At 52.2% G+C, this 27708-nt stretch overlaps 2 protein-coding genes across 4 annotated transcripts in view; one reads left to right on the top strand and one right to left on the bottom strand.

The window, feature by feature from the left end:
- CHERP (calcium homeostasis endoplasmic reticulum protein) overlaps positions 1-4838 on the top strand; it is a 24566-nt gene extending 19728 nt beyond the window's left edge. For both annotated transcript variants that reach the window (XM_055239158.2, XM_055239157.2), the window contains exons 12-17: positions 1048-1181; positions 1789-1875; positions 2195-2338; positions 2440-2556; positions 2994-3088; positions 3356-4838. In XM_055239158.2, coding sequence (XP_055095133.1) covers positions 1048-1181; positions 1789-1875; positions 2195-2338; positions 2440-2556; positions 2994-3088; positions 3356-3549 — 771 coding nt within the window. In that variant the 3' untranslated portion in view covers positions 3550-4838. The remainder of the gene's footprint in view (positions 1-1047; positions 1182-1788; positions 1876-2194; positions 2339-2439; positions 2557-2993; positions 3089-3355) is intronic.
- Positions 1352-27664, bottom strand: C13H19orf44 (chromosome 13 C19orf44 homolog). 2 transcript variants are annotated; one of them, XM_055239163.2, is made up of 9 exons: positions 27528-27664; positions 22133-22889; positions 20000-20315; positions 16107-16180; positions 13010-13499; positions 9865-9960; positions 8326-8492; positions 5320-5430; positions 1352-4729 (listed from the first exon to the last, which is right to left on the bottom strand). In XM_055239163.2, exons 2-8 carry the CDS (start codon positions 22886-22888, stop codon positions 5359-5361), a joined length of 1971 nt encoding a protein of 656 aa, XP_055095138.1. In that variant the 5' UTR covers position 22889; positions 27528-27664; the 3' UTR covers positions 1352-4729; positions 5320-5358. The 2 variants fall into 2 exon arrangements, with proteins under 2 accessions (XP_055095138.1, XP_055095139.1); XM_055239164.2 differs by lacking the exon at positions 9865-9960.
- Positions 27665-27708: the final 44 nt, after the last annotated feature.

The raw sequence follows: 27708 nt of genomic DNA, 5'->3' as shown, positions 1-27708 counted from the left end.
TGTCTTAGAAGGGGCACCTGTGAGCTGTGCCTGCCAAGCACAGAGGGAGGGGGGTGGCCCTGGAGGAGCTGGGCAGAGCTGGCAGCAGCTGATACCACTGTGGGGTGGCCGGAGCATAGGACAAGAGGTGAGGCAAGAAGGGGCCAGGTCTGGCCGGGCGCGGTGGCTCACGCTTGTAATCCCAGCACTTTGGGAGGCCGAGGCGGGTGGATCACGAGGTCAGGAGATCGAGACCATCCTGGCTAACACGGTGAAACCCCATCTCTACTAAAAAATACAAAAAATTAGCCAGGCGTGGTGATGGGCACCTGTAGTCCCAGCTACTCGGGAGGCTGAGGCAGGAGAATGGCGTGAATCTGGGAGGCGGAGCTTGCACTGAGCCGAGATCACGCCACTGCACTCCAGCCTGGGCGAGAGCGAGACTCTGTCTCAAAAAAAAGGGGGGGGCTGGGGGGCTCCAAGGGCATGCTGACCACTGCCACTTCCCATCCCCCCTCAGACACATCCACCTGAAGTCCAGGCAGACTTCATGGAGCCATGGGCAGCAGGGAGAGCTGCGGGCAGGGGCCCTGGCAAGCCAGGCAGGGCAGGGCAGGGCCTCAACGGGAGGACAGAGACAGAGCAGAAGGGGGAGACAGGCCAGCGGGCTCCGGGGCTGGGACTGAGGCTGAGGCTGTTCTGAGGGAGGGGCCCAGGGTAGGCATTGCGAGCAAAGGGTGACGTGAGGGGCCCGCTGCATGTCTGTGAATAAACCAGGGGGTGTTCATGTCACCCGAGTTTGGAGACCATGTTCCCTGTGGGTGATTTTCTGAAGAGAGAACCCTGTGATTGTCATCAGCCTTAGAGCAGCTGTGACCCACCATGGTTGGTGTGGCTGAGGTCCTGCAAGAGAGTGGGTTCCCCAAGAGGGAAGCATGAGGAGCTCTGGTGCCCAGGGTACCCTTGACACTGAACCTGGGCCCTGCCCTGACCCCACTCCCTGCAGACCCTGGGTGGGCCTGAGAGGGTTCTGCCCAGGCAAGGTGACAGCTGGGTTCTCTGCTGCAGCTGGAAGATCACGAGTACAAGCCTTTGGACCCTAAAGACATCCGCCTCCCACCCCCCATGCCGCCCAGCGAGAGGCTGCTGGCTGCAGTGGAGGCCTTCTACAGCCCCCCGTCCCATGACAGGCCCAGGAACAGGTAAGGGGCCCAGGTTGGTGGGGCGGGCAGGAGGCCTCTGTCCCCTCTCCCGGCTCTCTGCAACCACACCTTCTGCCCAGGCTAGAAAATGTGGCTGTCCCTCAGGAGGAACTGCCCTCCCCCCGCCCCTGAGTGACAAGTGTGTGTCACAGGCACAGCACACACGTGGCCCTCAATGAAGAGCATTTTAATGGAGACACATCAGAAGAACTTAGGGAAGGTGTGGCATGGCGGCACGTCTCAAGCAGCCGGCTGCCACAGGGCCCTCAGCTTACCCTTTCCAGTGGTCACCCCTCCTTCCTATCCTGGGCTGCAGGCCTGTGCACCCGTGAGTCAGCGTTCCTGTTCCCCAGTTGCACAGACCATGGGTCCCCACCACCTCAGTGGAACAGCAGGGTGGCAAGGGCGTGGACACTAGAGCCACTGGGCTACAGGAGGACAGCCCTGTGGGAATGCTGAACCAAGCTCTACTGCGCCCATGCTCGGAGTCCACAGCCACAGGGCCATGTACTCCCCAAGGTCCTGTGGATTAACTCCTGATGACTTTTTCACAAGTTCCTTGTGGGTGGGTGTCACGTGGTCACACAGGGAATGCCGTGTCTTACAGTGAAGGCTGGGAGCAGAACGGCCTCTATGAGTTCTTCCGAGCAAAAATGCGGGCCCGGCGGAGGAAAGGCCAGGAGAAGAGGAACAGGTAAAAGCGCAGACATCTGCAGTGGCCGGGCGGCCAGGCCGCACAGCTTGTGATGGGTGGGAGCAGACCCCAGATAACGCTCATCACATCCGCCCTCACACAGCCTGTGCCTATGGGGCGGTGTTTTCCGCAAGGCCTGAATTCACACAGCAGCAGGCTTGGCCACACTATTTAGGAACTTGATACCATTGCTGTGGCTATGGCGCCACATCCACAGCCAGAGCCCCTGCATCTGGGGTCATCCAGGAACCTGAGGGCCAGGGTGGGCTGGGTGCAGCCCACCCACTGGGGCACCCGATCATCAGGCCTCTCCCCGCAGCGGACCCTCAAGGTCTCGGAGCAGATCCAAGAGTCGAGGGCGTTCTTCCTCCCGCTCCAACTCAAGATCCTCCAAGTCTTCAGGCTCGTACTCAAGGTCAAGGTCGCGCTCCTGCTCCCGTTCCTACTCCCGCTCCAGATCTAGGTAGGCAGAGGCTGCCTCAGGAGGGCAGTGCCTGAGGCCTCTTCCTGTGGCCTCCCCACGACGCCTGGCTGCTGCTGACCCTTGGGCACCCTTCCCTGCAGAAGTCGGAGCAGGTCGCGCTCCTCCAGAAGCCGCTCCCGGTCCCAGTCGCGGTCCCGGTCCAAGTCATACTCCCCAGGAAGAAGACGCCGGTCACGGTCCAGGAGCCCCACCCCGCCGTAAGATCCTGTCTTAAGTGCTGCGTTACGTGCTGCGCTGGTAACGCTGGGAAGCTGCAGTGCTTTGCTGTGAATGTGGAAACATTGGTGGTTAGGAGACTGTGTTAGGAGGCCGCCAGCATTAGCCCAGGGACAGTGGCACCCCTCACCCTTCACCACAGTAACTTGGTGAAGCCTGAGGCGGTAGCTGGGGTCTGCTTTCTAACCACCATCGGGGTTCGAGGTGTCCTGCCCTCAGTGCTGAGCGTGGGGTGGGGGCCAGCGTCTGGAGCCCCCTTATCTAGCTGAGACAGGATAAACGGGTAGAGACGCAAAATCTGCATATAATGTCACCTGGCGACAGCATGCACGCAAGCTGTGGCTGTGAGGCCCTCATCACTGTCATTCCAATAAATGTCTCAGTTACTTCTTAAAAGAATAATTTGTCTCGATTTTAGTTCCTCTGCTGGTCTGGGTTCTAATTCGGCACCTCCTATCCCCGACTCAAGGCTCGGAGAAGAGAACAAAGGCCATCAGATGCTGGTGAAGATGGGTAAGGCGAGGGAATGGGGAGGGCATGGGCAGGGTCCTCATGCGTGCTGGGCCCGGGAGTCACCAGTGCTTTCTCTTCCTCAATGCATGTGGGATGGATGGAGTCAGGCCGGTTCTGACTCTGCCCAGACCCTGTAGACAGGGCCAGCCTGCGGGTTCTCTCTACCCATTTCCCATGTCTACACTGCCTGTCTGGACATTCAGCCCCCCATGTGCACCCCCATCTGCCTCCGTCTTGTTGTGGTTATGACTGCATCTCTGTCTCCAGGCTGGAGTGGCTCTGGTGGCCTCGGTGCGAAGGAGCAAGGGATCCAGGACCCCATCAAGGGCGGGGACGTCCGGGATAAGTGGGACCAGTATAAAGGCGTGGGCGTGGCCCTGGACGACCCCTATGAGAACTACCGCAGGAACAAGAGCTACTCCTTCATCGCCCGCATGAAGGCCAGGGACGAGTGTAAGTAGGCGCCCATGCCGGGAGCTGCGCCAGTGGCCAGCGGTGCCGGCTGTGGGACCTTCCTGGCTGACTGGCAGTGGAAGATCGCAGTGACAGCTCAGTTCTCACACCGTCTCCACTTGTGGAGAGCCACAGGAAGAGAAGGAAGACCAGCGCATGCCCAGTGGGAACGCCGTGCTCCATGGCGTGGAGGGCACAGGTGCCACCCACAAACCACACCAGGAGGCGCTGCAGCCACCAGGGCCCCAGGCTCGTTTTCCTTTATAGTGAAGCAAGAAACACAAGACCCTCTACCCCGAGTAAATTCTTCACCCATGAAGGGATGGATGTGCATCTGCCCTAAGTCAGACTGAAGCCTCCTCTCAGGCTCCAGGAGCATGTGCAGGAGGGATTGGCCTGGGCCAGAGCCGGCACCCCAGCTCCTTCCTCCAGCTCCTTCCTCCAGCTCCCTCCTCCAGCTCCCGGCACCCACCGGCCCTGACCCGGCTTCCCCTCGGCTGTGTAGGGACAAAGCTGAGGCCCAGTGCCATGACTACCCACAGATTGAAAAACAGAAACACAAAACTTTGACTTGACTTGCAAAGTGAAGCAGGGTTTTCGTTTTTACTCTCCTTGGTTTAGTTCTAGAAAGAAGAATATTGACCTGAGAGGAAGCCCAGTCAGATTCTGAAACCCAATTCTTCGAAGGCGTACTGGCCCTTAGTTCAGTTATTTTAGTTGTTTAAGTTGATATTTTTTTTCTGGAATGTAGCCATTTGCTGTTATCTGGGAAACAATATTCTAACAGGAAACCAGCTTAAGACACTTCAGGTCGAGTGCTCCCTCGGAGTCTGTGCCCGTCGCGTCCCCTGCTTGAGTTTCACACTTGGAAGAACCCTGCACCAGCTGGCGTGTGTGACAGCCCAGTCCCATCCAGAGCATGGAGCCCGACCCCAGCCAGCGCCTTCCGCTCCATCATTTCATTTCACACCCCCGAAGGGAGGGGAGGCCAGGAGGGGAGCTGCTCCTGCCAGAAGCTGGTGGGTGACCGTTGGGAATCGGCCACACCTGGTGTCCATGGGCAGCCTGGTGCAATGCCATTCACTTGTACAGAAACATTTTTGAAAAATTATTTTCAATAAGATGCAAAATCTTCCAACTTTTCAACCCACGTGATGAATATTTGATTTTGTTTTAGATTTCCTGTAGCTGTGAATTGTTAAAATGTATGATTCAGGATAAAACGTAAACACGTGCTGTTAGTAATTTCTTGTGGATTTCATTGTTTTGCCTTCAAATAAAGCATTTTTTTAAAGACCTTTCTCCCGCACATGTGTAAGTCAGAAGTGTGCACGGACTGAGTGAGGAGACACGTGTCCTGGTTTGAGCTGTGCAGCCTGGGGTCAGAGGCTGTGTCCAGGGGCTCACATGGTGTCCCCAGCATGCTGACCTGGTCCCATATCCTTATCCTCGAGCAGGGCTTCTGCCATCCACCCTGCCTCCCTCTGGCTCACTGGGATGCCAGGACCTGCCTGGGTGGAGCTGCTCTGCAGAGGCTGGTGGCCCCTGTTCTGCTGTGAGTGGGGACAGCTCCACTGAAACTTTCCACTGGCCTGTGGTGTCACGGAGCTGGGCATGCTGCTGGGAGAGCTGTCACTGAGCTGGGATTTGGCTCAGAGGAGTCTGGGGCCCTCACCGCAGCACCACCTGGCCCACCATGGAATGTCACACTTGGACACTGATGAGCTCTGTGTTTGTGTGCCTGTGTGTGTGCACATTGGGTACACAGGACGGGATACCTTTTGTTAGATGTCACGTCAAGCTCCACCTGCTGGTGCTCACAGCTCCTTGTTCACCTCCTCCAGGGCGTCCTCCATGGTCAGTGGGGCAGGTCTGTGGCACCTAATGTACTGTCAGGCAGAGGACAGACCACACCATCACCATCGTCACCTCAGTACACTCTTGAGACGGTGCTGGAGGAGGGAGTGGAGCCGGCACCTGTCCCCAGCAGGCTCCTGTCGGGGTGACTGACAAGCGTAAAACCACAGGATGTGTGTGACAGGTTGGCACACGGGGCTGTGGGAACACTGAGGGTAGAGGGACACCCAGGTCAGCCCTGCGAGGGGTGAGCCCTGACAGAGAAAGGGAGGGGTGCCTGTGAGTGCCCTTGGAGTGGCTGAGATCAGGGAGAGGCACCTGGAGCAGACAGCTGGGAGCTATGGTGGGCTGCAGCCAGGTGGCACAGTCAGATGGCTTCTGCCTGCATCGGATGGGTTGATGGATGCCCAACAGAGGCACGAGTTCAAAGCCCCCAGAGTGGTGCAATGAGCAAAGTTGAGATTGTAGAGACCCGTGGGACTCACAACCTGCCCTCTTCAGCAGATAAACCACAAGGAAACGAGAGGCCTGGCGTGCAGGGGACTCAGAGGGCACAATTCCAAAGCAGCGTCCCCGGGCATGTGGGAGAAACACCCAGCCCCAGACCTGCCCTGCCTGCTTGCGGGCCTAGCATCGCTTTCATGGGGCTTCCAGGGGATCCCCAACTGCTCAGCGTTGAGAACCGGTTGCTGCTCTAGATTAAGAGGCTCAAAGGACACATCGGGTAGTATGGACTTTGGATCCAGATTACAAAATTGGAACAAAACACAACTTTAAATCAGACAAGCAGAAATCTCAACACTGGATATTCCTTGATACTTAGTAAATTTGGCTTGTGTATTATCGTATTATGGTTGTTTGTTTGAGACAGAGTCCCACTTTGTCCCTCACTACAGCCTCAACCTCCCCAGCTCAAGTGATCCTCCTACCTCAGCCTCCCAGAGAGCTGGGACTACAGGCACACACCACTATGCTAGGCTAGTTTTTTTGTATTTTTTGTAGGATGGAGTCTTGCTATGTTGCCCAGGCTAGTCATGAACTCCTGGGCTCAAGCGACCCCCCCTGCCTCAGCTTCCCAAAGTGTTGGGATTACAGGAGTGAGCCACCACACCTGGCCTTTAACATCACTTTTTAGAGGCCGGGCGCGGTGGCTCACACCTGTAATCCCAGCACTTTGGGAGGCCGAGGCGGGTGGATCACGAGGTCAGGAGATCGAGACCATCCTGGCTAACATGGTGAAACCCCGTCTCTACTAAAAATACAAAAAATTAGCCGGGTGAGGTGGCAGGCGCCTGTAGTCCCAGCTACGCGGGAGGCTGAGGCAGGAGAATGGCGGAACCCCGGGGGGCGGAGCCTGCAGTGAGCCGAGATCGTGCCACTGCACTCCAGCCTGGGTGAAAGAGCGAGACTCCGTCTCAAAAAAAAAAAAAAAAAAAAAAAAAAAAAAAAAAAAACATCACTTTTTAGAAATAAACATTGAAAAATTTGTTATGTAAAATGTTTAAAGCAGGGGGCGGTGGCTCACACCTATAATCCCAGCACTTTGGGAGGCCGAGGTGGGTAGATCACCTGTGGTCGGGAGTTCAAGACCAGCCTGACCGAAATGGAGAAGCCCTGTCTCTACTAAAAATATGAAAAATTAGCTGGGTGTGGTGGTGCGCACCTGTAATCCCAGCTACTCGGGAAGGTGAGGTAGGAGAATCGCTTGAACCCGGGAGGCGGAGGTTGCGGTGAGCTGAGGATCACACCATTGCATTCCAGCCTGGGCAACAAGAGCGAAACTCAGTCTCAAAAAAAAAAAAAAAAAGTTTATAAATAGATCACCATAAAGGACTGCATATAGTATAACGCCATTTCTATATAGAAATACATGGCCAGGCATGGTGGCTCACACCTGTAATCCCCAAAATTAGCTGGGCATGGTGGCAGGCGCCTGTAATCCCAGCTACTTGAGAGGCTGAGGCAGGAGAATCGCTTGATCCCGGGAGGCAAAGGTTGCAGTGAGCCGAGATCACACCACTGCATTCCAGTCTGGGCGACAAGAGCAAAACTCCGTCAAAAAAATAAAAAAAGAAAAAGAAATACGCATACTATGGTTCATACAAAAGTCTGAACAAGTATATTATTATCAACCTGGTAATAGTTACCTCTGAAATTAAGGAGAACTTGCAGGTTACACATCTCTGTAACAAGATTTTCAAAAACAGCCACGTAATTTTTGGTAATCAGATAGTTTTTTTTGAGACGGAGTCTTGCTCTGTCACCCGAGCTGGAGTGCAGTGGCATGATCTCGGCTCACTACAACCTCCACCTCCCAGGTTCAAGCGACTCTCCTGCCTCAGCCTCCTGAGTAGCTGGGACTACAGGCACCCGTCACCACACCTGGCTAATTTTTGTATTTTTAGTAGAGATGGGGCTTCACCACGTTGGCCGGGCTAGTCTCAAACGCCTGATCTCAAGTGATCCCGCCCATCACAGCCTCCCAAAGTACCAGGCGTGAGCCACCGCACCCGGCTGGTAATCAGATAAAAATTCTTAGAGGGTAAAAAAAGAGGTGAGGGTGATTGCTGAGGAGAACAGCTGGGCCGCCACTGGCCCCATCTCGGGGATGTCTCAGGAGGCTCAGGGAAAGGGACAGGACCCCTCCCATGGGAGAAAACAGTGCCACGAACAGTAGGTCACACAGCCCAGGTGGGGCTGGCTACAAGGTACAGGAGCCCAGCACCCCACCCTGTACCAGCTCTTGCCACAGGGTGGCAGGAAATGAGGCTCCCTCCACAGGGAGAGAAGGTGATGGCCCCACTGCATCCCTGCAGCCCTGGGCTGGGCGCTGGAGCCTAGACCCCGGCCCACATCCCCTCAGCCCGGCATCTGGGAGCTGCTGCTCCCCTACCGCCCTGCCCCTGCCCGTGGGGAGCTGCGCTCACCTCTTTGGCCTCCTCCAGGGTGTGGTAGTGGAAGGAGTCCGTGTCCAGGGAGCGCAGGAGGGAGGTGTGCAGGTGCCGGCTGGCCTGGATGAACTGCTGCGTCAGGCTCAGCTGCTGCTTCAGCACATCATGGAGCGCCAGCACGGCCGGGCTGTAGGCGGTCAGGGCTGCCCCAGCTCCGCGTTACTCAGTGGCTTCGCTGGGGCCCCACAAATTCTGCAGCCCCCCCCCCTCCACCGCTCAGGTGCCAGGCTGCTCTCTGAAATCTTTTTTTTTTTTTTTCTAGAGACAGGGTCTCATTCTGCCACCCAGGCTGGAGTACAGTGGTGCCATCACAGCGCACTGCAGCCTCGAACTCCTGCATTTAAGCAACAGTGGCTCACGCCTGTAATCCTAGCACTTTGAAAGGCCGAGACAGGCGGATCACGAGATCAGAAGTTCGAGACCAGCCTGGCCAACATAGTGAAATCCCGTCTCTACTAAAAATACAAAAAAAAATTAGTCAGTTGTAGCGGCAGACACCTGTAGTCCCAGCTACTTGGGAGGCTGAGGCAGGAGAATTGCTTGAACCCGGGAGGCAGACGTTGCAGTGAGCCAAGATCACGCCACTGCACTCCAGCCTGGGTGACACAGCAAGACTCCGTCTCAAAAAAAAAAAAATTAAAAAATTGAAAAGGGAAAAAAATAGTAAGTACCAGATGGACCCCTACGCATATCACAAGCCTTTAGTGGCTCCACTGGACTCAGCAAAGACTAAACTCTCTAAGATGGCTGTTGGGGCCCCTTCCTCATGCCTCAGGCTGGACTGGAGCCTTTCTGAGGGCCACAGAGACTCAGCCCAGGAGGCAAGGGGCATGTCTACCCAGGCTGTGCAACTCAGTATCAGTCAAATAAATGTCTTCAGGGGAAATAAACTATGGCTTATTGATGTAATGCCACCAAGGGGAACATACAAAAGTGGCCTTGTGCCAGGCAGGGTGGCTCATGCCTGTGATCCCAGAACTTTGGGAGACCGAGGTGGGCAGATCATTTGAGGTCAGGAGTTCGAGACCAGCCTGGCCAACATGGAGAAACCCTGTCTCTACTAAAAATACAAAAATTAGCCGGGCATGGTGGCACATGCCTGTAATCCCAGCTACTCGGGAGGCTGAGACAGGAGAATCGCTTGAACCGAGGAGGCAGAGGTCGCAGTGAGTGGAGATCGCGCCACTGCACTCCAGCCTGGGAACAGAGCGAGACTCTGTCTCAAAACAAACAAACAAAAAAAGTGGACTTGTTGGGGTGCAGGGCACACAAGCATCACTCTTCACCCTCTTGTTTTGTGTGACATTGCTGTCCCTTTGCAAGAGACAGAAGGTTCAAGGGCATCCACACCTTTTCTCTCCTCATGGCAGGTGCCCGTGGCTGCAATAATCCCTGTCCAATGGGCCCCTGGAAGCCGGCATGCAAGGGGGGCCACACCTCCAGAGTGGGTGTGAATCTGCAAGTGAAATGAGTCCTGAAAAATGTGACAGGAAGGATCCCGAGACAGGCTGTTACCTTCTATTGCATCCGCGCTGATAACACGATTGGCAATGGGTGTCGGGTCCACATAGGCGCCTCCCAGGGCAGGCCCCATGGCTGCCATGCCGGCCACTATCTCGGGGATGAAGAGAGGGGTAAGCAGGCAGGACACAGAGAAATGACTTTCGGGTCCACAGATACGACCCTGGAATAAACTACATGACCTTGTTCTTTCCTCTTTCTGAAGGTGATCGCCACTCTTGCATTTTTTTTTTTTTTTTGGTTTGAGACAGGGTCTTGCTCTATTGCCCAGTCTGGAGTGCAGCAGCATGATCACAGCTCACACTACAGCCTCCTGGGCTCACGTAATCCTCCCATCTGTCTCCTAAGTAGCTGGGACTACAGGTGCGCCACCACACCTGGCTAATTTTTAAAATTTTTTGTAGAGACAGCATCTCCCTATGTTGCCCAGGCTGGTCTTGAACTCCTGGGCTCAAGCAATCCTCCTGCCTCAGCCTCCGAAAGTGCTGGGATCACAGGTGTGAGCCACCGCACCTGGCCCTTCTTTGCTTTTTTTACCCTCTTCCCCTTTCAAATATTTCCCAAGGCTGCCTCCATTTTTCTGCTGGGTTTTCTTGGCTCAAGGCACAGGCATCCTAGCTGGATGCAGTGGTGGCCCCGGCTCACGGTGGCTGGAGTTGAGAGCAGTGGAGGATGTGCTTTCCCAGCCTTTCTTCTAAGGGTCACTGTTGACCTCGGGATGTTGCGTGTTCCCTGGGCTCTGAGGCCAGCGTGTTTATGGCTGCTGTTTTTTCTCTCTCCTTTCCCCGTCAGGCCTAGTCTAGGAAAACAGCCTTGCCAGTGTTTCATGAAAGCATCCCTAAATTGCCAAAAATATGGACAGAAATGCAGACAGACACAACAATTCTGAGCCCAGATCCCAGGTTGAAAATACCATTTAACACCTCCAAGGTGATTTTACTCAGTCAATGTGATTGACTTTCCTTCCTGAGAAACAGACACCAGTCACCCCTCTCCTCAAGGGGGCCAGTCAGACTGATGTTAGGTTAAGCCCCCAGATGAAAATAAATAGATCCAGTGAGAATTACATTGCTTTTCTTTTCTTTTTTTTTTTTGAGACAGAGTCTCACTCTGTCGCCCAGGCTGGAGTGCTATGGCACGATCTCAGCTCACTGCAACCTCCACCTCCTGGTTTCAAGCGATTCTTGTGCCTCGGCCTCCCGAGTAGCTGGGAGTACAGACGCGTGCCACCACACCAGGTTAATTTTTGTATTTTTAGTAGAGACGGGGTTCCACCACACTGGCCAGGCTGGGAATTACATCATTTTTCACATCCAGTCTACCTTGTCAAGAGACATATGGATGAGAAAAGAGAGATTAAAAGGGAATGTTTATTAGCCAGGCGCCTCTAGTCCCAGCTACTGGAGAGGCTGAGGTGGGAGAATCGCTGAAACCTGGGAGGTGGAGGAGGCAGTGGGCTGAGATTGCACCTCTGCACTCCAGCCTGGGCAACAGAGCAAGACCCCATCTCATAAAATAAAATAAAATAAAATAAAATAAAATAAAATAAAATAATAACATGGGAATGTTTAAAAGAATGGGGCCTTTCCACCAGCAAGAGCCAAGACTGAAGCTGGGAATGAGAGAAATACCCGAAGGCCAGGCATGGTGACTCACGCCTGTAGTCCCAGCACTTTGGGGAGTCAACATGGGCAGGTGGAAGGATCACTTGAGCCCAGGAGTTCAAGACCAGGCTGGGGAACATAGGGAGACCCTGTCTCTACAAACAACATTTTAAAATGATACAGGGGTCCAGGCACGGTGGCTCACACCTGTAATCCCAGCACTTTGAGAGGTCGAGGCAGGCAGATCACGAGGTCAGGAATTCGAGACCAGCCTGGTCAGCATGGTAAAACCCCATCTCTACTAAAAATACAAAAATTAGCTGGGCGTGGTGGCACATACCTGTAATCCCAGCTACTCAGGAGGCTGAGGCAGGAGAATCGCTTGAACCCGGGAGGCAGAGGTTGCAGTAAGCCAAGATTGCACCACTGCACCGCAGCCTGGGCAAGAAAGCGAGACTCCATCTCAAAAAAAAAAAAAAAAGATACAGGGCCGGGTGCAGTGGCTCATGCCTGTAATCCCAACACTTTGGGAGGCTGAGGCTGACAGATTGCTTGAGCCCAGGAGTTTGAGACCAGCCTGGGCAATATGGCAAGACCCTGTCTCTACAAAAAATATAAAAATTAGCCACGCAGGGGGGCGCATGCTTGTAATCCTAACTACTTGGGAGGCTGAGGTAGGAGGATCACCTGAGCCTAGGGAGGTTGAGGCTGCAATGAGCTGTGACTGGGTCGCTACACTCCAGCTTGGGTAACAGAGCAAGACCCCATCTCTAAAAACAGCATGAGAGAGAGAGAAATATCTGGAAAGTCACCCAGGGTGTTCGTTCTCCAGGACAAAGGCATCCTGTGCACTGCGGGGTGTGGAATAGCACCCCTGGCCTCCACCCAGCAGATGCCGATAGCATTCCCCACCCCGAGTTGTGACAACTAATAATGTCTCCAGACCTTGCTGGAGTCCCCCCGTGACAGAACCATCCTGTGGGAGCTGCTACCCTAGTCCTTGGTTCTGACCCTTCTGAATGCTTCAGGGCTAAGAAGACATCGGGACACACCAGGGCAGCTGCCCCTCGTCCATGGAAGAGGAAATGGTGAGCCAAGGTCCCTGTGTGATTTTTTTTTTTTTTTTGAGACAGAGTGTCATTCTGTCACCCAGGCTGGAGTGCAGGGGCATCATCTCAGCTCACTGCAACCTCTGCCTCCTGGGTTCTTCTCATGCCTCAGCTTCCTGAGTAGCTGGGATTACAGGAACACACCACCACAGCCAGCTAATTTTTGTATTTTTAGTAGAGATGGGGTTTCCCTGTGTTGGCCAGACTGGTCTTGAACTCCTGACCTCAAGTGATCCCCCCGCCTCGGCCTCCCAAAGTGCTGGGATTACGGGCGTGAGCCACCGCGCATGGCCAACTCTAGGTGATTAATAACAAGAGCCCAGATCTTGGGAAGCTGAGCTCTCCCACGTGTCTCCCAGGATGCTGTAAACCACACACTGAGCTCCTGTCCCGGCGGCCCCGGCCCCCGCGGGCCCCAAGGCTTACCCTTGGTCCACTCGTAGGTGAAGGCAGGATCCGGCGTCTGCACAGCTGTGTCCTTCACAAGCACTCTTGTCACGTGCCTGCCCGACTTTTTCCTAGACTCGGCTGTTTGTCGAAGGTCTGTCTTCACACTTGAAGAGGATTCAGACAGAGTGTCCAGTGTTCTGTCAAGAGACTCCCCGGCACGGGTGGTTGGCTCGGATGCTGTCAGACTTGGAGAGTTTTCAAAATCCTCCGAGTAAGCTGAGCTGACTGTGTTCAGCATGGGAGCTTCAGATGGTGGCTGCATGCCGGAAGTGCTGTCCTGCTGAATGGCAGAAGCCGAGCTGGCACCGAGATGCTCCGAGACCTCGCTCTTATCCCCCTCTGCAGAGGCAGCCTTTTCCTGTGATGCCCAGCTCCTCGCCTGGGCCTGCCTTGGGGCATCCTGCCCAGTGGATGCCTCGGCTCTGAAGATTTTGCCAGCTGTTTTTTCTCTCTGAGCACTTTCCTCCTAAAATGAAGAATGGCAGAGGTGGCTGGGAAGTGTTTTGGAAATATCAACATGCTAGAAACACTGCACTCCTAGGAGCTGGGGACCTCCGGCACTCCCGCAGGCAAGGGGATACACCAGGTCCTCATCAGATGTGGGCACAGAGTATTCTAAACAGAACTGTGGCGTCTTCAGCACAGCATGTCCACGGGGCTGCAGGAACCCTGATGGTGTGACGCATGCTTAGGTGGCACATGGATGGCATCTAACATTTCATCATGGACTTAAGGACTTTAGGTGGTTGAGGCGGTAGGATCCTTTGAGCTCAGGAGTTCAAGACCTGCCTGGGCAACACAGCAAGACCTTACCTCTATAAGAAAAAAAAATAATTAAAAAATTAAGTTTCAGCCAGGCACAGTGGCTCATGCCTGTAATCCCAGCACTTTGGGAGGCCAAGGCGGGCAGATCACCTGAGGTTGGGAGTTTGAAACCAGCCTGACCAGCATGGAGAAACCCCGTCTCTACCAAAAATACAAAATTAGCCGGGCATGGGTGCACACCTGTAGTCTCAGCTACTCAGGAGGCTGGGCAGGAGGATTGCTTGAGCCTAAGACATCGAGGATGAAGTGAGCCATGATCCCCCAACTGCATTCCAGCCTGAGTGACAGAGTGAGACCTGTCTCAAAAATAGAAGGCCGGGCGCGGTGGCTCACGCTTGTAATCCCAGCACTTTGGGAGGCCGAGGCGGGCGGATCACAAGGTCAAGAGATCGAGACCACGGTGAAACCCCGTCTCTACTAAAAAATACAAAAAATTAGCCGGGCGTGGTGGCGGGCGCCTGTAGTCCCAGCTACTTGGTGAGGCTGAGGCAGGAGAATGGCGTGAACCCGGGAGGCAGAGCTTGCAGTGAGCCGAGATTGCGCCACTGCACTCCAGCCTGGGCGAAAGAGCAAGACTCCGTCTCAAAAAAAAAAAAAAAATAACAAAACAAAACAAAACAAAAAACAAAAATAGATACATTGGGCCAGGCATGGTGGCGCATGCCTGTAATCCCAGCACTTCAGGAGGCCGAGGTGGGTGAATCACCTGAGGTGAGACCAGCCTGGCCAACATGGTGAAACCATTCTACTAAAAATACAAAAAGTAGTGGGGTAGGGTGGCAGGTGCCTGTAATCCCAGCTACTCAGGAGGCTGAGGCACAAGAATTGCTTGAACCCAGGAGATGGAGGTTGCAGTGAGCTGAGATTGTGCCACTGTAGTCCCAGCCCGGGCGACAAAGCGAGATTCTGTCTCAAAAAAATAATAATAAGGCCGGGTGTGGTGGCTCACGCCTGTAATCCCAGCACTCTGGGAGGCTGAGGCAGGCGGATCATGAGGTCAGGAGATCGAGACCATCCTGGCTAACACGGTGAAACCCTGTCTCTACTAAAAATACAAAAAAAATTATCCGGGACTGGTGGTAGGCGCCTGTAGTCCCAGCTACTCAGGAGGCTGAGGCAGGGGAATGGTGTGAACCCGGGAGGCAGAGCTTGCAGTGAGCTGAGATCGTGCCACTGCACTCCAGCCTGGACAACAGAGTGAGACTCTGTCTCAAAATAATAATAATAATAATAATAATAATAATACGCTGGATGCGGTGGCTCATGCCTGTAATCCTAGCACTTTGGGAGGCCGAGGTGGGTGGATCACTTGCAGTCAGGAGTTGGAAACCAGCCTGGCCAACATGGTGAAACCCCGTCTCTACTAAAATATACAAAAATTAGCTGGGCGTCGTGGCAGGGGACTTAATCCCAGCTACTTGGGAGGCGGAGGCAGGAGAATCGTTTGAATCTGGGAGGTGGAGGTTGCAGTGAGCCGAGATCGAGCCATTGTACTCAAACCTGGGGGATAACAGCGAGACTTCTCTCAAAAAAAAAAAAGTTTAAAATAAAAAATAATAATAAAATAAAAATAATAAATATTTTAAAATAAAAATAAAATGTCATCACTGTGTATCACCAACACATGTATCTGACAGTGCCAGTGGCCACCAGGACAAAAATCACAACAGAGTGTGACTGGATACAGCTGGTGAAGTGCTGCCTCCGTGCAGATGTTGTCACGGGTGGCTTATGTGGGATGTCTTTAATCACCAGCTAACCAAGGTAGCTTCATCCTGTTAGCACCTAAATCAGGGTCTCTCACCTACTGCACTCTTGACATCAGGGGCCACAACATTCTTTGCAGCTGGGGGCCACCCGGTGCATTACACAATACGGAGCAGTGTTCCTGGCCTCCACCCACTCACAATGCCAGTGGCACCTGTCACCCACCCCCTAGTCATGACAGCCAAAATGTCACCAGACATTGCCAATGTCCCCTGGGGAGAAGAGTTGAAAACTATAGACCTAAATGAAACATTACTTGCTTTTCCACAATAAGAATCGACATTGGGCCAGGCATGGTCGCTCACACCTGTAATCCCAGCACTTTGGGAGGCTGAATCAGGAGGATTGCTTGAGCCCAGTTTGAGGACGGCCTGGGCAACATAGTGAGACCCTGCCTCAATTTTTAAATTTTTTAAAAATTAAAAAAAAAATGTTTAAGCCAAAAACAATCGACAATGAAAAATGACTTTGTTGTACTTACTTCCTGTTCCAAATCGGAGTTCTCGCTGACAACTGGAGCCAGATCATCAAGCGATAAAATATTTATTCTAAACTCTGTAATTAAAAAATTAGTATAGCATTTACATTTCCTCCTTTATTTACTCCATAATTTTTTTTAAATCTTCCAAATTTCTTTTTTCTTTTCTTTTTTTTTTAAGATAGAGTCTCACTCTGTCACCCAGGCTGGAGTGCAGTGGCACGATCTTGGCTCACCACAAACTCCGCCTCCCAAGTTCAAGTGATTCTCTCACCTCAGCCTCCTGAGTAGCTGGGATTACAGGTGCCTGACACCTCACCCGCCTAATTTTTCTATTTTTAGTACAGACAAGATTTCACCATTTGGCCAGGCTGGTCTCGAATTCCTGGCCTCAAGTGATTCGCCTGCCTCGGCCTCCCAAAGTGCTGGGATTACAGGTGTGAGCCACTGTGGCCAGCCTAATCTCCCACAAATGTTTAGAAAGATATGAAGACATGGCCGGGCGCGGTGGCTCACACCTGTAATCCCAACACTTTGGGAGGCCGAGGTGGGCGGATCACAAGGTCAGGAGATTGAGACCATCCTGGCTAACAGGATGAAACCCCGTCTCTACTAAAAATACAAAAAATTAGCTGGGCGTGGTGGTGGGTGCCTGTAGTCCCAGCTACTCAGGAGGCTCAGGCAGGAGAATGGCGTGAACCCAGGAGGCGGAGCTTGCTGTGAGCTGAGATCGCGCCACTGTACTCTAGCCTGGGCGACAGAGTGAGACTCCATCTTAAAAAGAAAAAAAAAAGAAAGATATGAAGACATGCAGTCCCTGTCCTCAGAAAACCAACCCAGGGGTCCACACACCTTTTCTCTATAGGACAAGGCAGGGCAGTGGTTCACACCTATAATCCCAGCACTTTGGGAGGCTGAGGCAGGAGGATCGCTTGAGCCCAGGAGTTTGAGACCAGCCTGGGCAACACAGTGAGACCCCATCTCTACAAAAAAATTAAAACATTAGCCTGGCATGGTGATGTGCACCTGTAGCCCCAGCTGCTCAGGAAGCTGAGGCCAGAAAATCTCTTGAGACCAGGAGTTCAAAGCTGCGGTGGACTATGATCACACCACTGCACTCCAGTCTGGAGCATAGAGAGACCCTGTCTCTAAAAAATAATAATAATCATCGGGCGCAGTGGCTCACACCTGTAATCCCAGCACTTTGGGAGGTCAAGACGGGTGGATCACCTGAGGTCAGGAGTTGAAAACCAGCCTGGCCAACATGCTGAAATCCTGTCTCTACTAAAAATAGAAAAATTAGATGGGCATGGTGGCGGGCGCCTATAATCCCAGCTACTCAGGAGGCTGAGGCAGGAGAACTGCTTGAATCTGGGAGGCGGAGGTTGCAGTGAGCCAAGACCATGCCGTTGCACTCCAGCCTGGGCAACAAGAGCAAAACTCTGTCAAAAAAAAAAAACAGACTGGGCCGGGCGCGGTGGCTCACGCTTGTAATCCCAGCACTTGGGAGGCCGAGGCTGGCGGATCACGAGGTCAGGAGATCGAGACCACGGTGAAACCCCGTCTCTACTAAAAATACAAAAAAATTAGCTGGGAGTGGTGGCGGGCGCCTGTAGTCCCAGCTACTCGGAGAGGCTGAGGCAGGAGAATGGCGTGAACCCGGGAGGCGGAGCTTGCAGTGAGCCGAGATTGCACCACTGCACTCCAGCCTGGGCAACAGAGCGAGACTCCGTCTCAAAAAATAAAAAAATAGGCCGGGCGCGGTGGCTCACGCTTGTAATCCCAGCACTTTGGGAGGCCGAGGCGGGCGGATCACGAAGTCAGGAGATCGAGACCACGGTGAAACCCCGTCTCTACTAAAAATACAAAAAAATTAGCTGGGCATGGTGGCGGGCGCCTGTAGTCCCAGCTACTCGGAGAGGCTGAGGCAGGAGAATGGCGTGAACCCGGGAGGCGGAGCTTGCAGTGAGCCGAGATTGCACCACTGCACTCCAGCCTGGGCAACAGAGCGAGACTCCTTCTCAAAAAATAAAAAAATAGGCCGGGCGCGGTGGCTCACGCTTGTAATCCCAGCACTTTGGGAGGCCGAGGCGGGCGGATCACGAGGTCAGGAGATCGAGACCACGGTGAAACCCCGTCTCTACTAAAAATACAAAAAAATTAGCTGGGCGTGGTGGCGGGCGCCTGTAGTCCCAGCTACTCGGAGAGGCTGAGGCAGGAGAATGGCGTGAACCCGGGAGGCGGAGCTTGCAGTGAGCCGAGATTGCGCCACTGCACTCCAGCCTGGGTGACAGAGCCAGACTCCGTCTCAAAAAAAAAATAAAAAAATAAAAAAATAAAATAAAAAATAAAAAAATATAAAAAAACAGACAGAAGACAGGGCCAGGTGCAATGGCTCATGCCTGTAATCCCAGCACTTTGGGAGCCTGAGGAGGGCAGATCATGAGGTCAGGAGTTCAAGATCAGCCTGACCAACATGGTGAAACCCCGTCTCTACTAAAAATACAAAAAATTAGCCGAGTGTGGTGGCACGCACCTGTAGTCCCAGCTACTCAGGAGGCTGAGACAGGAGCATCGCTTGAATCTGGGAGGCGAAGATTACAGTGAGCTGAGATCGCACTGCTGTACTCCAGCCTGGGTGACAGAGCAAGACTCCATCTCAAAAAAAAAAAAAAAAGACAGAAGACAGGCCTGCTAGCCCCTGGTCTAGACAGATTAGCAGCTGATCAGAGTGCACTGTTGGAAGGTGCTGAGAAGTACGTGTGTGGTGTCAGGGGTGGGAGGTGGCAGGGCACCCAGCCAGCTGGGGGGAAACGGGGAAGACTGCAGAGCAGGGGCAGACCTGAGACATGGCCCCAAAGCATCCTATGCTGTCATTCACAGCAAGTTAATAGACTGTGAGTTCTGAAAAAAAGAGTTCTAAAAAAAAAGAAATAGTGCAGCAAGTCAAAGGCACCGCAGAACCTTAGGACGGAGGCCAGTGCCTGAACCAAGTGAGTACCGGGACCCAGGAGTGTGGGGTTCTCTGTGGAGATTCTGGTGCTCCAACAGGTTTTTGAGTTTCAAAAAATTTTTTTTTAGAGATGGAGTCTTGCTCTGTCACCCAGGCTGGAGCGCAGTGGTGTGTTCATAGCTCACCGCAGCCTCCAATTCCCAGGCAGGCTCCAATTCTCAGGCTCAAATGATCCTCCTGCCTCAGCCCCCCGAGTAGCTGGGACTACAGGTGCGCACAACCACACCCAGTTAATTTTTGTATTTTTTGTAAAGACAGGGTTTCACCATGTTGCCCAGGCTGGTCTCAAACTCCTCCTGCCTAAGCTTTCCAAAGCACTGGGATTGCAGGCGTGAGCTACCAGGCCTAGCCTCCAACAGCTTCCAACAGGTTTAAATTGACTCAAGAGATGAGTTGGTAAGCCAGGTGTGGTGGCTCACACTTGTAATTCCAGCACTTTGGGAGGCCAAGGCAGGCAGATCACCTGAGGCCAGGAGTTCAAGATCAGCCTGGACAACATTGCGAAACCTGGTCTCCACAAAGAGTACAAAAATTAGCCTGGTGTGGTGGCACACGCTTGTGGTCCCAGCTGGTCAGGAGGCTGAGGCAGGCGGATTGCTTGAGCCTGGGAGGTCGAGGCTGTAGTGAACCCTGATCATGCCCACTACACTCCAGCCTGAGCAACAGAACAAGACCCTGTCTCGGAATTAAATAAATAAATAAAGATAGCACAAAAATCTGACTTGGCCCCTCAACCAGACAAGAAAGTTAGAAAGCTGAGTGTGTGATGTGACTCAAAATTCCCTGTCTGTGGCAATGCCCTGTGACCAATGCATCGGGGACTCTAAAGGTGGCCGCACCCTTCCTGCCCAAAGTACTGTCTTTGCACCGGGACTGGGATTACCATCGAGGCTGTCATCAGCACCTTCTGAGACTGGCTCATCCACAGGCTCAGCCTCACTCCTTCCAGGGCAGGATGCAAGCTTGAGGTGCCCCATCTTTAAAGACACTGATTTTGAAAAGGCGCCTGTGATGGAAACTGACGGCATCTGGGAGGCGGTGTCACCAGAAACATGACTCTGTGGGGAGTCTGCTTTTGAGCGAGCGCTGTGAAGGGTTCTGTCTGCTGCCAGGGAGGTTGGCAGGTGTGATGTCTGAGAAGGCTTTGCGCTGGAGAGTTCCAAACTGGGTACAGTAAATGCTCTCGGTTGAGATGGGACCTGATATAAAACACTTGAAATTAACAAACTTATGACAACTAAGTTGTTTTTTTTTTTTGTGAGACAGGGTCTCACTCTGTTGCCCAGGCTGGAGAGCAGTGGCTCAATCATAGCTCACTGCAGCCTCCACATCCTGGGCTCACCTCAGCCTCCCAAGCAGCTAGGACTACAAACATGTGCCACCACACCTGGCTAATTTTTTTTTTTCTGAGATGGAGTCTCACTCTGTTGCCCAGACTGGAGTGCAGTGGCGCGATCTCGGCTCACTGCAACCTCCGCCTCCTGGGTTCACGCCATTCTCCTGCCTCAGCATCCTGAGTAGCAGGGACTACAGGCGCCCGCCACCACGCCTGGCTAACTTTATTTTATTTTTTGTATTTTTAGTAGAGATGGGGTTTCAGCGTGTTAGCCAGGATGGTCTCAATCTCCTGACCTCATGATCCGCCCGCCTCGGACTCCCAAAGTGCTGGGATTACAGGCGTGAGCCACCACGCCCAGGCTTTTTTTTTTTTTATTTTATTTTGGTAGGAATGGGTTTTGCCATGTTGCCCAGACTGGCCTTGACCACAGCTGAACCAATCTACCCACCTAAGCTTCCCAAAACCCTGGGATTACAAGTGTCAGCCACCATACCTGGCTGATACATAAGTTTTTATGGTTCAACAGATAGTGCAATTAGCAGGGAGCATGAGACCAAGACCGCAGGGATCACATTTTTCACTTACTGCATCCCCTTTCTCTCTTCATTTCTGAAAGTCATAGTACAATATTTAGATAAGATAATGTTGGGAGTAGAAAATATTCCACAAGGCTGGGCGCGGTGGCTCATGCCTGTAATCCCAGCAATTTGGGAGGCCAACGCGGGCAGATCATGAGGTCAAGAGATCAAGACCATCATGGCCAACAGGGTGAAACCCCGTCTCTACTAAAAATACAAAAATTAGCTGGGCGTGGTGGTATGCGCCTGTAATCCCAGCTACTTGGGAGGCTGAGGCAGAAGAATTGCTTGAACCCAGGAGGCAGAAGTTGCAGTGAGCCGAGATCGGGCCACTGCACTCCAGCCTGGCGACAGAGCGAGACTCCATCTCATAAAAAAAAAAAAAAGAAAAGAAAAGAAAGAAAGAAGAAAATACTTCACAAATAGGCCAGGCAGGCTGGCTCATGCCTGTAATCCCAGCACTTTGGGAGGCTGAGGTAGGCAGATCACCCGAGGTCAGGAGTTGGAGACGAGCCTGATTAACATGGAGAAACCCCGTGTCTACTAAAAATACAAAATTAGCCGGGCATGGTGGCGCATGCCTGTAATCCCAGCTATTCAGGAAGGCTGAGGCAGGAGAATCAATTGAACCCGGGAGGTGGAGGTTGAGGTGAGCTGAGATCACGCCACTGCACTCTAGCCTGGGCAACAAGAGCAAAAATTGGTCTCAAAAAAAACAAAACAAAACAAAACAAAAAATTAGCCAGTCACCGGCCAGGGATGGTGGCTCATACCTGTGATCCCAGCACTTTGGAAGGCCAAGGCGGGCAGATCACCTGAGGTCAGAAGTTCAACACCAGACTGACTAACATGGAGAAACCCCATCTCTACTAAACACACAAAATTAGCCAGGCATGTTGGCGCATGCCTGTAATTCCAGCTACTCGGGAAGCTGAGGCAGGAGAATCGCTTGAACCTAGGAGGCGGAGGTTGCGGTGAGCAGAGATCATGCCATTGCACTCCAGCCTGGGCAACAAGAGCGAAACTGTCTCAAAAAAAAAAAAAAAAAAAATTAAATTAGATAAATAAAAATAAATTTACCAAAAAAAAAAAATCTTACCGAAAATAGTTTTCTTTCTTCTTCCTCGCTGACGTTAGCGCTGCTGAAGCCTTGATTCGTGTTTTCTTCTCTAGAAGAGTCCATCAAGCTTCCTAGCAATACTTTCATTTCTTCTTCGTCACTGTCTGGAGAGTCAAATGTTCTAGCAGGTTCTTTCTGCTTGGGGGTTTGCGAAGTCCTCTCTTTCCCAACAGGTGCTTCAGGGGATATGTTTTCAAGTACTTGTTTCTTCTTTAGAAATCTACTGACCTTCGCGTTCTGTGCATTATTTTCAGCGACAGGAAATTCACGGGCTTGATTCTGGGAAGTTTTGTCTGTATTCTGGGACGCGAGTTCGAGTGCACCCCCGGAGAGGATTCTGTCAGCTCTCTTTGGAAGACTGGCATCGGTGGTCATTGAGTCAGATTCCGTGTCAGACAAATTCCTCTGCAGCTTCCGATTCATGATCCGGGTTTCCAGCTGGGCCAGCTTCGTGAGTGCGGCACTGGCTCGGATCCTGGAGGCAGTGGTGGGCGGTCTACATGAGGCAAGCCTGGGTCCACTCCCCAGCACAGGGTTCTCTTTCAGGAGTAAGTGTTTCTCATCTAGAGTTCGGTTTCTTTTTAGAAATCTGCTATGACCAGGTGCTATTTTGGTAAGATTTCTACTGAACTGGAAGTTTCTAATTTCTTCCATTGTTGAATCTTCCAAGGAAATATCACTGAAGTCACCAAAAACATCACGCATGGGACGGCTGGCTTTCCTTGCAGAAGCCATTCTGTGGAAGAGGAGCAATTTTGCATAAGAGTACCTGCTGTTTGTATTGAGCATTCAATGGCTCCTACTTGGCTAAAGCTCACACTGTCTTTTGCAACCCAGCCACAGTCTTCCCTTCAAGCCCAAGGATGACAATGAAAATGACCAGGCCGGGTGCGGTGGCTCACACCTGTAATCCCAGCACTTTGGGAGGCCGAGGCAGGTGGTTCACGAGGTCAAGAGATCGAGACCATCCTGGCAAACATGGTGAAACCCCCTCTCTACTAAAAATACAAAAATTAGCTGGGCGTGGTGGTGCACAACCTCTCAGGCTCAAGTGATCCTCCTGCCCCAGCCTCCTGTGTAGCTGGGACTACAGGCGCAAACCACCATGCCTGCCACTGCACTCCAGCCTGGGCTACAGAGTGAAACCCTGTCTAAAAAAAAAAAAAGAAAAAAAGAAAAAAGAAAAGACAAATTACCTGAAAGAGCAATAAGATGAAGTGTGAAAATCAAGGTATCCCTGTATTTAACGAGCCCCCAGAAAATCAGATTTCACTTAGTGTAAGAACCATTATCCATGGCTGGGCTCAGTGGCTCACACCTGTAATGCCAGCACTTTAGGAGGCCAAGGCAAGCAGATCACCTGAGCCCAGGGGTTCAAGACCAGCCTGGCCAACAAGGCAAAGCCCCATCTCTACTAAAAATACAAAAATTAGCCAAGCGCCGGGCGCAGTGGCTCATGCCTATAATCCTAGCACTTTGGGAGGCCGAGGTGGGTGGATCACGAGGTCATAAGTTCAAGACCAGTCTGATCAACATGGTGAAACCCCATCTCTACTAAAAATACAAAAATTAGCCGGGCCTGGTGGCATGCACCTGTAGTCCCAGCTACTCAGGAAGCTGAGGCAGGAGAATCGCTTGAACCCAGGAGGTGGAGGTTGCAGTGAGCCGAGATCACACCACTGCACTCCAGCCTGGACAACAGAGCAAGACTCTGTCTCAAAAAAAAAAAAAGGAGAACCACTACCCTGGGAAAGAGGGGGGCTATGGACAGGCACGGCTCCCCAGCAGCCCAGCAAATCTTTACCATATGTGTATATTTTTCTGGGTAGAAATATCAGAGCTTTCATCATATTCTCAGAGTTCCCATATACCCCTGAAAGAGTATGAACAACCCACTGCAAGACTTACAAAGGCTTCCGAAGATTACAAAGACTTTAAAAGATAAAAAACTACAGGCCGGGCGCGGTGGCTCATGCCTGTAATCCCAGCACTTTGGGAGGCTGAGGCGGGTGGATCACGAGGTCAGGAGATCGAGACCACAGTGAAACCCCGTCTCTACTAAAAATACAAAAAAATTAGCTAGGCGCTGTGGCGGGCACCTGTAGTCCCAGCTACTCTGGAGGCTGAGGCAGGAGAATGGCGTGAACCCGGGAGGCAGAGCTTGCAGTGAGCCGAGATTGCGCCACTGCACTCCAGCCTGGGTGACACAGTAAAACTCCGTCTCAAAAAAAAAAAAGAAAAAAAAAAGATTCTATACAAGAATGAATTATGGTTCCTATTTAACAATCTGTTTCCCTAATAAACTTGTTTGCTTGTTCCTATCTTAATTACCCTGTACTAGGAGTGCCCAGCACAGGACTGACCACAGGGGTCAGAGAACAGAAAAACATGCCTGGCAGAAATAATGCAGACTTCCTGGTCTGTGTGACCCTGGGCAAGTTACTTAACCACTCTGTGTCAGCCTGCTTATCTGTAAAAATAACAATTATTACCCTCATAGGATTCCTATATATTCTGTGTGGGACATGAAAAAGTGCTCAGTAACATTTAAATGCCAGTAACAGACTAGGCGTGGTGGCTCACACCTCTAATCCTAGCACTTTGGGAGGCCGAGGCAGGCGGTTCACTTGAGGTCAGGAGTTTGAGACCAGCCTGACCAACATGGTGAAACCCCATCTCTACTAAAAATACAAAAATTAGCTGGGCATGGTGGCACACGCCTGTAATCCCAGCTACTTGGGAGGCTGAGGCAGGAGAATCGCTTGAACCCAAGAGGTGGAGGTTGCAGTGAACCGAGATCACACCACTGCACTCCAGCCTGGCGACAGAGGGAGACTCCATCTCAAAAAAAAAAAAAGGCCGGGCGTGGTGGCTCACACCTGTAATCCCAGCACTTTGGGAGGCCCAGGCAGGCAGATCATGAGGTCAGGAGATCGAGACCATCCTGGGTAACATGGTGAAACCCCATCTCTACTAAAAACACATAAAATTAGCCAGGCGCAGTGGCAGGCACCTGTAGTCCCAGCTACTCGGGAGGCTGAGGCAGGAGAATGGCGTGAACCCAGGAGGCGGAGCTTGCAGTGAACCGAGATAGTGCCACTGCACTCTGGCCTGGGCGAAACAGCGAGACTCCGTCTCAAAAAAAAAAAAAAAGAAAGAAAGAAAAGAAAAAAACCATGAGGAGCTACTACTTCACATTCCCTAGCATGGCTATAATCAAAAATACACATAACAAGTGTCAGTGAGGAAGTGAACAGATTGAAGCCCACAGTGGCTCACACCTGTAATCCCAGCACTTTGGGAGGCCAGGATGGGAGGATTGCTTGAACCCATGAGTTGGAGACCAGCCTGAGCAACATAGGGAGACCCCATCTCTACAAAAAGTGAAAAAATTAGCTGGGTGTGGTGGCACACACCTGTAGTCCCAGTTACTCGGAAGGCTGAGGTGGGAGGATTGCTTGAGCCCAGGAGTTTGAGGCTGCAGTGAGCTATGATCGTGCCACTGGACTCCAGCCTGGATGATAGGGCAAGACCCTGTCTCTAAAAAAAATAAAGAAAGAAAGAAATTGGAACCCTCATATGTTGTTGGGGGAATTGTAAAATGATGCAGTCCTCAATGTGGAAAACAGTAGGTTCCTCAAAAGGTTAGACATAAGAGTTACCATATGATCCAGGAATTCCACTCCCATGTGGCCCAAGAAAAATGAAAATGTATGCAAATGTTCGTAATAGTTTTGTTTTGTTTTGAGACAGGCTCTCACTCTGTTGCCCAGGCTGGAGTGCAGTGGTGTTATCATGGCTCACTACAGCCTCAACCTCCCGGGGTCACGTGATCCTCCCACCTCAGCTTCCTGGGTAGCTGGGACTACAGACACACGTTGCCATGCCTAGCTAACTTTTTGTAGAGACAAGGTCTCACTGTGTTGCCCAGGCTGTTCTCAAATTCCTGGATTCTAGAGATCCACAGCCTCAGCCTCCCAAAGTGCTGAGATTACAATCCCACATCATCACACCTGGCCCCATAATACTTATTACTCCTAGTAGACTAAACGGGGAAACAATGTAACTATCCATTAATTAGTGAATGGATTACAAACTATGGTCCATCCATACGGTGGAATACTGTTCAGCAATTTAAAAAACAAATACTAATATAACGCCATGCAGGAATCTCAAATACATCATGCTAAGGGAAGGTAGCCAAGCCGGGCATGGTGGCTCACGCCTGTAATCCCAGCACTTTGGGAGGCCGAGGCGGACGGATCACGAGGTCAGGAGATGGAGACCAGCCTGACCCACATGGTGAAACCCCGTCTCTACTAAAAATACAAAAATTAGCGGGGCGTGGTGGCGTGCGCCTGTAATCCTAGCTACTCAGGACGCTGAGACAGGAGAATTGTTTGAACCCGGGAGGCGGAGTTTGCAGTGAGCCGAGATCGCACCATTGCACTCCAGCCTAAGTAACAGAGCGAGAATCTGTCTAAAAAAAAAAAAAAAAAAGAAAGTAGCCAGACACTAAACTCCACACACCCTATCATTTTATTTGTAAGACCTGTCAAGAAAAGGCAAACCAATAAACTCAGAAAGCAGATCGGGCCGGTGCTGTGACTCACCCCTATAATCCCAGCACTTTGGGAGGCCAAGGCTGGCAGATTACGTGAGGTCAGAAGTTCGAGACCAGCGCGGCAAACACGGTGAAACCCCATCTCTACTAAAAATACAAAAAATTAGCCGGAGTGCAGTGGCATGATCACAGCTCACAGCAGCCTTGACCTCCTGGATACAAGCGATCCTCCCTCCTGCCTCAACATCCCCAGTAGCTGGGACTACAGGCACGTGCCACTACACCTGGCTAATTTTTCATTTTTATCTTTTTTAGAGATGAGGTCTCGCCATGTTGCCCAGGCTGGTCTGGATCTCCTGGCCTCAAGTGATCCTCCCGCCTCTGCCTCCCAAAGTGCTAGGACTCCAGGCGTGGGTCACCGCACCCGGCCTGACGCAAAGTTCTAAAGCTGGATGAGCTGGATGGTGGCGACGGCTTCACAGCTTTGTAGATTTACTAACAATAACGGAGTAATAAGCTTAAAAGTGGCGAACACTATGGTGTGTAAATGAAGGCTCAATAAAGTTGTTACAAATCAACAAACCAAAATTTGAAAACCCTGGCGCCCCTCAGACCATCCTGCTCTTCTCCCCAGCTATGAAGCGACCCTGGCAGGACCACGTTGCAATAGACCCCAGACAGGTAAAATGAGGCGCGGGACCATCCTGCAGCCGCCCAACCAGCTCATCCCCGGAGAAGGCCCCATTTCCCCGTATCCCCCTCGCAAGCCCGGACGCCCAGCCAGGTCACCTCCCCACCAGCCCTACCGACCTCCTCCCACGCCGTCCATTCGTAGAGGAAGCCGCCACATTCAGGCCTGAGGGAGCGGCTGCCGTGGGCAACAGAGCCAGAGCAGAAGAGACTACATTTCCCGGCAAGCACCGCGCCCCGCAGACCAATGGCGCCCCGAATCACAATCGCGGGGTGTCATGGAAGCGGTAGTTCCGGGGCG

This window comes from Symphalangus syndactylus, chromosome 13 (genome assembly GCF_028878055.3).
Source record: "Symphalangus syndactylus isolate Jambi chromosome 13, NHGRI_mSymSyn1-v2.1_pri, whole genome shotgun sequence".
NCBI lineage: Eukaryota > Metazoa > Chordata > Mammalia > Primates > Hylobatidae > Symphalangus > Symphalangus syndactylus.
This window is presented reverse-complemented; position numbering and strand designations above follow the sequence as displayed.